Below are 12,446 nucleotides of genomic sequence, written 5' to 3' on the forward strand. Positions count from 1 at the left end.
ATTATTAAACGAAAGCTACTTCGGTGGGAAAGAAATACAAAATGTTCACTAACTCCACCAAAAATTTAACACTCAGGTGTATTTAGTAATTGTTGACAGCTTAATTGTTGAAATGAAAAAACGCTCATCATTTTATCAAAATGTTAAACTAAATTTTTCAGTTTTGTTCGATTTCAACAGTAAAAATTTACTGGATAAAAAAAATCGAGCAAGTTAACTTCAACAAAAATATTCTAATGACCTAGAAATTGAGTTCGAAAAAAATGTAAAAAATCTAAAAAATGTTATCCAAACGTGGCATTTGCTTTTAGGTTATATTTAACAATAGCGTGTGGTGTCTACGAAGGTGAAAGACCATTTTCGAAGTAAGCGCTCATTAAAAATCAAAAACATTTTGTTATGTGCCAAGATCGGTTAAATGCATTAAACGTTATGTGCATTGAACATAAATTTGTAAAAGAATAAATTATGCAGAATTGATTTCTAAATTTTCCGCGGCAAAAGTAAGAAAAGTAGATATATAAAGAAACCAAATACCTATATATAGTTTATGAATAATTAGTTTTTCTGTGTGTAATTGTAAGCCTACTCTGTACCTCTGTTTGAAAATAGTGTACAATATTTACCAATTTTCTTTTTTTTTAAAAAATTTTTTTAAATGAGTAGTGATAGTGGGTAGAAGAAAAATAATTGCATGTATTGTATATAAGAGGGGTCCCGAAACATGAAGTGCCTAGAGGCCCCAGACGCCCTTAATCCGGTACTGTTACATAGAGTCATTTGTGTGACAAATGTAATTATGTAATGCAAGGTGATACTTTGTTGAATATTTTTCATAATCTTCCTGTTATTGAAAGCAGTTCTAAAGAAATTAAAATGTCTTTGGTTTATAGTGCTGGCTATTTCAGTAGAAAAGATCATCTCAACGAATACACAAGACTTTCTTTTGAGCAATTTGGAGAATATGTTAGAGAGATAAATAATGGTGATTAAATTTGGCTGTTTGATTTGGCAATTGATAGTTTATCCATACATTTTATTCACTATCATACACGTCTGTCGTGTTAGCTTATCTATCAGCTTCTTGATGGCTTCTAGCTTTTATGGATTTACCCATGCTTCAAAAAAACATAGCAGAATCCTTGGCAATATACTTTTTAAACACTTATTGCCATCTTTATTCCCCGCGATTTTCAATAAAACTCAAAATGGAAATATTAAAGCTTTCTTAAATATGATTTATTCTTTTTTAAAAAAATGAAACCATAAACTCTGTTATAATGAAATATGGCTGGTTTGCATTTAATATGCGATTTTTTCATGTAAGAGGTTTTATTTGCAACAAAATTCTTAAGATAAATTAATTACTGTAAAATGAACTTATGAAATGAGCCGCTCAAAAGCCAATCCGGTTAAGTCCATTTTTTGATATTTTCTGATTTTTGGAAATTTTGATGAAATAAATAATTATCTTCTGAGTTATTAAAGGATTTGCTCGTTGTTAACAATGTTCTAAGTTCGACAGCCCTTATTTTAATAGCTTCTGAATATATTGTATAATAATATCAGAAGCCATTGTGAATAAGTCAACCTCTTATCAAAATTTTTTTACATAAACTTTGAAATAAAAATTAAATTATTCTTCTTCTTTCGATATTTGTTAATTACACTGAAAAATAAGAAATTCATAGTAACTGTAACCGTTACTTCTAATTAGAATTGTTTGAATTTTATTCATGTGCATGGCCGATGAGAGGGGGTGGGGGTGGGGGGTGGACAAGAAAGATTTCCGGGGCCCCGCGCGTGTACAAACAATTTTTTAAAGTTTTTTTTAAAATATTTAAATAGTTTTGACTTTTAAAAGTTTTAATTTACTTTTATTTTTCATTTTCAATGACCAGAGCACGCTTCTTTTGGTCCTGGGTATGTAATTGATCATAATGAGGGCGCCTTAAGAGAATTTCCCAGGGCCCGAAATTTCTCTCGGCTGCTATGTTCATGTGCGTCAAAACACAAAAATATTACGCTGAAGAGTTTGCAAAAATTATTGTGTTATCAAAGACATTAAATAAATTTTCTTCAATAACTGTAAAAACTCTGATTTTCTAAAAATAATAAAAAAAAATTATTGTAAGGGTATAAAAACTAAAAATGTCAATGGAAATAGAACACAGTGAAAGTGATACGATATTTCATCCTAATTCAGGGAGAGTATTGATTCTGATACATTGTCAGATAACGAAGATATAGAAAATAATCAAAATAACGGAAAAGTTGGTTTAAAACGCAGCAGGAATCCTGGGAAATGGTCTAGAAATGTTTAGAAACAAAAAAGGATACAAGATAAACAATACCAAAAGAGAAATACAAGAATAATTCCTGCAAAGAAATTTGATAATAAATCTTAAAACTGTTTACGACTTAGTAATCGCAAGATAACTTTTTATCAAAGAAAACAGGCGATGAATATTTTTTACTCGCTTATTGATCATCATAATTAAAATTAATTTTTAAGAAGGTTAATTTAAGTTCATGCTATAAAAAGACAACGGCCCAGGAAAAACACCTAAGGACCAAGATCTCGTTCTTTTGAAAATTTCATTAGACTTAACGGCCAAGATGTTGGTGTTAGCAAAAATTGTTTTATAGAAACATCAGATAAGTAACGGGCGACTATATAGTTGCTATTCAAAGGAAGATCTAAAGGACGACCGGGGACAACATATTCCAGGTAATAAAATAGATGATTCCCATGTAAGAAAACATATAAGTTCCTTTCCTACTATATCAAGCCATTATACATGAGGTCATAATCCCAGACGCAGATACTTAAATTTAGACCTTTCTATAGCAAAAAATGTATAACTTGTATATCGAACAATGTAATGAAGAGCATATTGTACCGGTAAAGGAGAAGTTTTATTACTATATATTTTCGATAAAATTTAACTTACATTTTAAGCAACCTTCAAAAGATACTTGTCCAAAACGCGATTATTTGGTAACAAAAAAAAACAATCTAGAATAAATGAAGAAAACAATGCAGCTGAAGTTGAATATGAACACTTGTTAAATGGAGAAATTGCCCGTAATAGTATGGCTAATGATCGATTAAGAGCTTCAGACGAAATATACGTGCTTAGTTTTGATTTAGAAAAAGCATTACCATTTCCGAAACTATCTACATCAGTGGCTTATTACAAGAGAAACTTATATGTATACAATCTTGGTTGCCATGTTTTAAAGACAAACAAGGGCTGCATGTATGTTTAGCCTATAACCCAAGCATCGCGGGGTTCACAACTATACGCATTAAATTGTACGCAAAGTTTAACTATACGCATAAAATTGTACGCAAAGGATTTTCAAAAAATTATAATGTATTCAGATTCATATTCAGGAGAGAACCGAAATATAAAAACTGTGTTAAGTTTACTGAAATTGGTTCAGAATGAAGATACAAAAGCTTTTTTTCTTCGCGCACGCTTTCAACGAGATAAGACGTGTTTTATTATTGCTGCTTAATTAAGTTTTTTATATTTTGAAATGATTCGTTAATGGCAAAATCTTTAACAACTGTAAAAGAACTTTTGGAATGTCATGAAAGTACTCTTCTAAAAATCTTTGAAGACAGATTTGATAAATTTGAAAAAAAATTCTACAACGAAAATGAAAAATTAAAAAACGAAAATGCTTTACTGAAGAGAGAACTCGCTGAAGTTACTAAAGCAATGAATTTTCAAAATGAATATTATGAACAAGTTGTTAAGGAATCAAATGACTTAAAAGTAAAACTCAATATTTATAACAAAGACAACGAGAATCTAATGTGCACCAAATTTATTCAAGATAAATTAGCAGAATTAGAAGATAGGAGTAGGCGCAACAATCTTCGTTTTGATGGCTTTGACGAAAGAGAAGAAGAAACGTGGAAAGATAGCCGAAGATCAAAGAGTTTATAAAGGAGAAACTTGGAATTAAAAACAACATTGCAATTGAAAGAGCACACAGAACTGGAAAGAAGAACGAATCTGGAAAAAGAAGAACTATCGTGGTGAAGTTTCTTAACTATAAAGACAGAGAAATCGTTTTAAATGAATATAAAAAAAGAAAACTATGGAACGAAAAAATATATCTAAACGAAGACTATAGCAATTACACAATCGAAAAAAGACGACTTCTATTTACGAAAGCAAAAGAACTTCGAGCTGAGGGTAAGTTTGCTAAAGTTATATATACCAAACTTGTAACGCGCGCCTCAGAAGTATAAGAAATTCTTTTAAATCTTATTTTGTACACAAAAAATGGTAACAACAAAAATATAAAATGAATGACTATGAATCACTTATTTTCAACTTTAGAAACAAACACATTAGATCTGATGAAAACACAGACCCAGATAGCAATTATTTTAATGACTTAAAAATAGATTGTTTTTATCATTATGCTAGTGAGTTAAAAGAATTTCTTTCTAAAAATGGCGATGAAAACAAAAAAATCAGAATTGTCCACATAAATATAAGTATAAAGAAAAATTTTGAAAATCTTCGGCATTTTATAGAAGAAACTAAAAACTATTTTGATATTATTTGTTTAGCGGAAACTTGGTGTTCACAAAATGAGCTTAATAATAACTCTAATTTCCATCTTCCTGGTTTTGAAGCAATTTTATTAGAATGAAAACTGAATAAATGCGGTGGAAGAATTCTGATTTACGTAAAACTAAACATTGCACATAACATTAGGAATAATTTGTGCGTTTCTGAAGACGATAAAGAAATCGTTACAATTGAAATTTTAAACAAAAGCGAAAAGTTAAAAAGCAAAAGCATTCTTCTAAGTTGTTGTTATAGGCCACCTGGTGATGCGTCAGAAAACTTAACCTTTTACTTAAAGCACAATATTTTTCATAAAGGTAAGAAAGAAAAGAAAAAAAACTTTGTAATTGGCGATTTAAATATGGATTGCTTACGCTATTGCGAAAACAGAAAAATTAAAAGATATTATGATGAAATATATGTATCAGGAGCGATACCGTTTATCAACCAGCCTACTCGAATAACAAAAAACTCAGCCACCCTAATAGATAATATTTTAACAACAGATGTGTATGACAATGACATGCAAAAAGGCATTATAAAATCAGATATATCAGACCATTTTCCCATTTTTCTAACAATCAACGCCATTTCAACTTCTTACTCTAATAAAAGTCAAACTATAAGAAAACGTATTTTCAGCAAAAAAATTTAGAAACGTTTAAATATCAATTATCATTGTTAAACTGGAAGGATATAAATTTAATGAAGACATAAATATAATCTATAATAAGTTTTTTAATACATTTTTCTCGGTGTATGATGCAAATTTTCCCGTCTCCGAAATAAACTTAAAACTAAAAACCTTAAATAGTCCTTGGATTACCAACACACTAAGAAATAAAGGTAAAACGGGGTGTTTTTATATACCCTAAGGTATATTTACCGCTGCTTAATCCTAATATTGAAATTGAGGTAGATTTTTCTGCCTTAGGGTATGAATTTTGCTACTTTGTAATAGGGTTTTGAAAAAACACCTAAACGCAAATCTAAAAATAAACGGCAAACCTTTTATTAGCAAACTAAGGTAGAAAATTCTACCTCGGCTGGAGAAAATATCTACCTTGCAAAGCAAAAAAGCACGACAAAATGGTAGGATTCTTAGGTGGCAAGGAAAACTTTTATTATTTTGTAATTTTAGTCAAAAAATAATTCAGATGTCTATATATATGTGTAAAGTCATTTATTGTCGAAAACACTTTTTCTCATGTCGTGATCTAGTTAATCATATGCTTCTTTCGCATTCTGAAGATAAATTCAGGAATTTAGAGTGTGGCATTGGTGAATGTAAATACTTGTATAATACAGCTAATACTTTTAAATGGCACATTAATAAATGCCATAAAATAGCTGTTGATGAATCTTTACTCAAAAATACAGACTCCGAAATATTGGACAGTCAGAAAACAGAGGAATATGATGCCAGGGAGTGTGAAGAAAATCTGTTTTTAAATATTGACGAGTCCTTAATGCATGATTTTATGGATTTTAGTGAATGCTTCTCTAGACAATTGTGTCACACTAAACTATATTGTAGAGAAAAATTTATGCTTCCAAAATCAGTAACAAAGCAAATTTTTGAGCAAGTTCAAACATTGTTTGACTTGTATCAAAGCAGTATTTCTTCAATAATTCGGGCTAAACTTAAACATTTGATTGGAAACTAGATTATGTGTATAGACAAATTCTTGAAGAAGATTCTTTCTATGAACGTATTTCAAAATCAACATCCACCGACCATCTAATGGAATCATATATGAAGTTAAACCTTGACTATGTTCCTCCAATTGAATATAATATCTCACCAATTGACAATAGATTTATTGTTACGTTAGAAAATAAAAATCAAGCTAATACTAAATTTCACTATGTTCCTTTATTGGCAACTTTGAAAAGTTATCTAAAACGTGAAGATGTTTGGAGTGGTTTTCAGCATAAAAAACAGGTTAGTGATTATCTACATGACTATACCGATGGTTTGGTATGGCAGTCAAGAATAAAAGATTTTTGCTGTGACTCTTTCATCAGACTACATTTCTTTAGTGATGAACTTGAAATATGCAACCCGCTAGGAAGTCGAAAAGGAACTCATAAAATAAGTGTTTTTTACTTTATTGTCGGCAATATTGAGAGTAAATATTGGTCATCATTGAACCACATTCATTTAGCACTGATTTCAAAGTATAGTATAATTAAAGAACACGGCTACGCACTAATTCTACAACCTTTGTTGAATGATTTAATGATACTTCAAAATGAAGGTATAAACATTAATGTTGAAGGTATAACACACAATCTTAAAGGCTCCATTGTTACATCATCTGGTGATAATTTGTCTGCACATACAATTGGTGGGTTCTCTGCATGTTTCTCGTCTAACCGTATTTGTCGAAATTGCATGGTACCACATATTAACATTCGTAATATTAAAACTGAAAGTCAATGTCTTTTAAGAACTTAAACCAGTCATGATTATCATGTTAACTCTGTGTCAATTGATCCAACTCTGATGCCTGTGTATGGAGTTAAAAAAGAATGCCCATTTTCTATCTTAAATTATTTTCACCCAATTGATTCCATGCCCCAGGACATATTACATGAAATATTGGAAGGACTGATGAGTGTTAATTTTAGTGTTGTTATAAAAGGCCTTGTTAAAGATAAGTTTTTGACAGTCTGTGAGCTCAGAAAGATACTAAAAAATTTTAAATATGGGATTACTGAACGCTGTAATAAACCATTGCCTTCAATTGTTCCACTTAATTTAGTATCAAGTAACAAGCATATCAGTGGAAAGGCTGTGGAGAGGTGGTCATTATTTTATCATCTTCCGTTATATATTGGAAAAGTTGTACCATATGAAAACGAATATTGGTTGCTACATTTGTTATGCAGAAAAATATGCCAAATTATTCTTTCACCAGTTATTGATATAGAGTGGATTCCTGTACTCACCCACCTTATAGCTAGGCACCATGAGTTATTAGCACGATTAAATCCAAAATCATTTACACCCAAGATACATTTTCTTGTTTATTATCCACGAATGATTTCCCCATTTGGTCCTCTTAGATTACTTTGCTGCCTAAGATTTGAAGCAAAACATCAATATTTTAAACAAATTGCTCATCGTGTGAAAAATTTTAGAAACATTACTAAAACTCTTGCTGAGACACCAGATGGCTAAGTGTGCTCTTTTGTCACCAGCAAATGAATGGATTCAGAGCTCTCCAGTTATTCTCGGTTTACAGCAATTTCTTCCTTATTCAATTTTTCCAACCAGTCTTTGCATAAAAATTAAACAAATGTATGGAATTGAGATAAGTAGTAATCAAAAGAATATACTGTCTGTCAATCGCTTGCAATGTAATGGAACGTTATCACGTGTAAAAACCTTTGTTGTCTATAATGTAATTGATGAAGAATGCGTTTCACTGTTTGCCGAAATTGAATTCATTTTATATTTGCATGGCCTATGGGTTATATGTTGTATTCTCCATTATTCTTTGACTTATAACCCACATCTTGATGCTTACATTAAGGAAAAGAGTGATGAATGGATTGTTTATACACCAGGAGCTATTATTAATTATCAGCCACTTAGTTCATATAACGTAAATGGTGAAAATATGATACTTTTGCACAACAGTGTGGTTAAAAGTTAAAATACTTTACAATATTAAATATAAATACATATTTAAAATTCAACCCAACTATTTAATTTAACATTCATTCCCAACCTACCCTACTAACTCCCTAGACTATTAATATGTTAATTTTTGTTTGGGTGTTTATGTTTTTTTAACATTTGCAAAAATATCTTATATATATTTTAAATATCTTATTTAATGTAATGATTGTAAATGAAAATGATTATCTGTTGTTGATGTTGTTGTTATACGGAGAGTATTAATTTCATCAGTCTTTAAATCATACATATTAATAATTTAGATTAAAGTTATTTACTTTTTATTTAGTTTAGTTATTTCTTAAAAATGTATAACTTCAAAGTTTGGACAAGCGACAGAGTTCAGAAAAAAATTTTTGTTGCTGATAATTTGTTGAGTTTAAAGACAAAAGGTTGTTTTTATATTTACAATACCGTTATATTTAATAAAGATTATGCAATTTTATTGATTTATGTAGTTATATAAATATTGTTTTTTCTTTACAGCACAAAGAAAGTTCAACTTGATCAACCCTCTTGTGATAGTTTTGAATTCTGATGGCACAGAAATAGACGACGATGAGGTGCTATTGCATTGTGTAAATGAAATTTTAATTGTTCTAGGGGCTGAACAACTTTGGACTCATAAAATACCTGTCACTTCAAGGTCTGGGCAACAAGGGAGTTCAAATTCAATAGGTTAATAATTTTATGAACTTGCAATGAATTTTAAACATTTCATTGTATACCTATGTTCTAAGTTATTTAGTCATTTTTTCATTATAGTTGGAAATTATTACTTTTTTTAAATTAAACATATTATATTTAGTAAATTGTTTTAGATTTTTTTACTAATTCTGAATTTGCGCCCCAACCTTGTGCAGTTATGTCTGATAACAGTTTAACGCCATTGCTTGATATTAGATCAACAACGAACGAGAAAACATTGCGTGTGTTTCCTTTTGTGTATAGCATGCCCGTTCTTCCCCAACATATTTCTGTAGCCCTACAAAAAGCAAAGGACAAGGCTTCATTAGAGCCATTTGCAGAGCATTCTCTTGTGAGAATATTATTTGAAGATCTTATACAATATGATCTGTAAGTTTTTAAATTTTCTTTTATTATGTAGTTAAATCATCGTCATTATTGTCATTATTTTAACATCATTGTTTGTTGTTGGCCCAGGTAGAACTTTTACAGGCGTTAGTTTTTTCAAGAACGCATCTCACAGAATAGTGTGCAATTGTGTTAACAGAACTAAATTCCTTCTGTACAGAACGAATGAATTGAAGTGTTTTGAAACTGTTAACACATATATTCAATTTATTTATAGTTACTGAGGCATATAATTAGAGATTTAATTATATATTTAAAATACAAATTTTTGAAGGGATTAAATTACCAATAAATAATATACTTATTATTTAGCTACCCATCATCTGTGATATACAATAGTGTATGTTCTGCTATTGTACGAACATATCCAAATCTATGTAACAGTGTCATAGTTATGAAAGGCAAATCATCGAAGTTATGTGAGTATTTAAATAAATTCTTATAAAATCTAAATCTTGTTAAGTTATCTCTAAGAATGTTTACATATATGTATGGTGTAAAACTGTATAATATTTACTTTCTATGCAAACTTTATGATTTATATGAATATAAATTCATAAATTTATATACATATAAGGATTTATATGTATATAAATTCTCTATTTTAGGTAACATGGTTGGATAGTCTAAGAACTAAATTTAAATCGGAATGTGCAAAATATTCTAATGATGAGTCTGTTATAGCTCATAAAAAGTTTGCATCCAAAAGGATACACAGCCAGCTGATTAATCATAATCAACCTGTAAATATAACTAGAGTAGAGGTACTGCAATTTATTTAATTTTAAACCAGCATTGTGCCAACTCAAATTTGACTTACTTTATTTTATATATCTTTATTTATTGCAATAAAAAACTTTAATAGCTAATTTTTATGGTAGGTAATATCCAAGTACTACTTGGATAAAATTTGTAATTATTTTTTTGTAAAAATTTTCATATTCAAATTTATGTTTCAGGTTTCAAATGACTCTTTAGAAGATTCTTCAAGTGTAGAGCAACATGTAATATTAATGTTAAAGGAGCATAGTAAACATCATCCTGACGCGACTATTATATCTGATAGAATGAGCCGTACCTATGTATCAAGAAGAATTTTTATCAAAACCAATACTACACAAGTCATATTGCAAAAGTTTCCTTGTTTAACAATGGAAATTGAGGTTATTTTTGTGTTTTTCAATTAACAAACTATAAACATTTATTGTTTACTTTTTCATTTTTGACATTCCTTTTGCATAATTCCTAATTATTATAATTATTACAATATATTACAATATATTTGTACAAATATTTTTATTAATGCTCATTTTAGTTGTTCGAAGAAGCAAAACGAATCACTGGTTTAAATTTCAAAATTAAGATAATGAAGTTTTTTCAAAATCGTTCAGACAAAATTTTGGACATTTGCAAATCAAAGTTGCCTTCAATAAAAAAAACATTGTTTTTGCAAACCGTCAATATTTTATTAAATGGTATTGGTGCATCATCAAATGTTGATATTGAAGGTATATAATAAACATATTCTTTGTAGTATAGACTATTTTTTTGCACATGTTATCGCATACATATATAATATCAGGTCAGAGAATATCGGCTTCTTTGCTTCTTTTACCAGTTGTATTTGGTGAAGACATCGATCGCTTCTTTTCTTTAAATAAGGTTGTATATCAAGTTTGTAGTCTTTATTACTAACGATTTTATTATGAATAATTATTAATGAAATTAGTACTTTAATAATTTATACATTTTTGTAATTACAGAATCCACAAGTTTCCACTCCATCAATAACCATCAGATGTGCAGGCGAAGCAAATGTTTTTAACGTTGATGATGCCGAAATAAACGTAATGCTCGACGGCATAGTAATAGCAAAATCCAAGACAGTATTAAGTGCGCTTACAAGTTTAGTTGCAGCCTACTGGGTGTACGAAATTCCATTTGACGCAAAACTTAAAAAAACATTAGATTTTGTTGCAAGCCATGTTTGTGGCGTTTCTAGCTACATTACAACACCATTTAGTCAAAGAATTTTGAACAAACTTTTGTAATAATAGATAATTTCTATAAAAATATAACTTAAAAAAATAATTTGTATCTCAATAAACACGAGTGAATTAATTACAATTTCCATATAATACTTTAAACTAGACATACTTTGACCGGTTCCACAATTAAACTAAAGCTGCAATGTAAATTCGCGTGATAAATATTTCTGCCCTAATTGGGTAGATTTTTAAATCTTGGGTGGATTATTATACCCTTGTTAAGGGTATATTTTAACACCCGAAAAGTTAAGGTATATTTTTCTACCCATAGGGTCGGATATACGAAGTACCTCTACGGGTAGAAAATTCTATCCTAAATCTAGGGTAGATTTTAAATCTTGGGTGGATTATTATACCCTTGTTAAGGGTAGATTTTAAAACCCGAAAAGTTATGATATATTTTTCTACCCATAGGGTCGGATATACGAAGTACCTCTACGGGTAGAAAATTCTACCTTTTTTTTTTAGTGTGAAGGGTCTTAAAAAATCTTCAAAAATTAAACAAAAATTGTATATAAAATATTTAAAAACAAAATCCCATGCTAACTTACGCATATATAAAAACTACAAAACTCTATTTGAAAAAATTCGTAAAAACATGAAAAAAAAATTATTACTCTAATCTAATTACCAAATATAAAAATGACTCAAAACAAATATGGAAAATATTGAAAGAAATAACGGGGAAACAGAAAACTTGTTTAAATTTCATTCCGAGAATGATTAAAATAAACAGTGTTTGTGTTTGTGATCCAAATGAAATAGCAAAAGAGTTAAATAAATACTTTACGGATATTGGAAGCAGATTGGCTGATAGGATTCCTCCTACAAGTATTTCCTTTAATGATTTTTTGACAACTCCAAATAATTTACTTTCTCCCCATGACTTATCCCTAGATTTAATAATTGAAGAGTTTGAAAGAGCCTTCAAATCCCTAAAAAGAAACAAAGCACTCGGTGCGGATGGAATACCGGGAACATAATTATAGATTGCTTTGAAAGTTTGAGCGGTATTCT

General features: G+C 29.5%; 2 protein-coding genes and 1 pseudogene across 2 annotated transcripts in view; all 3 read left to right on the top strand.

The window, feature by feature from the left end:
* The window catches only part of LOC149884570 (uncharacterized), a 317,612-nt gene that overhangs the window by 66,742 nt on the left and 238,424 nt on the right, over positions 1 to 12,446 (top strand). The window lies entirely within an intron of this gene.
* On the top strand, positions 5,756 to 7,626 carry LOC149884578 (uncharacterized; annotated as a pseudogene).
* Positions 10,371 to 11,432, top strand: LOC149884579 (sterile alpha motif domain-containing protein 3-like). The gene is made up of 4 exons (XM_090096389.1): positions 10,371 to 10,544; positions 10,697 to 10,889; positions 10,964 to 11,043; positions 11,145 to 11,432. The coding sequence occupies exons 1-4, from the start codon at positions 10,395 to 10,397 to the stop codon at positions 11,430 to 11,432; spliced, it is 711 nt and encodes a 236-aa protein (XP_089952515.1). The 5' UTR covers positions 10,371 to 10,394.

Source organism: Hydra viridissima, unplaced genomic scaffold (genome assembly GCF_058129835.1).
Source record: "Hydra viridissima isolate aposymbiotic clone 2 unplaced genomic scaffold, HvirCarnegie_v1 scaffold_8, whole genome shotgun sequence".
NCBI classification, from domain to species: Eukaryota; Metazoa; Cnidaria; class Hydrozoa; order Anthoathecata; family Hydridae; genus Hydra; species Hydra viridissima.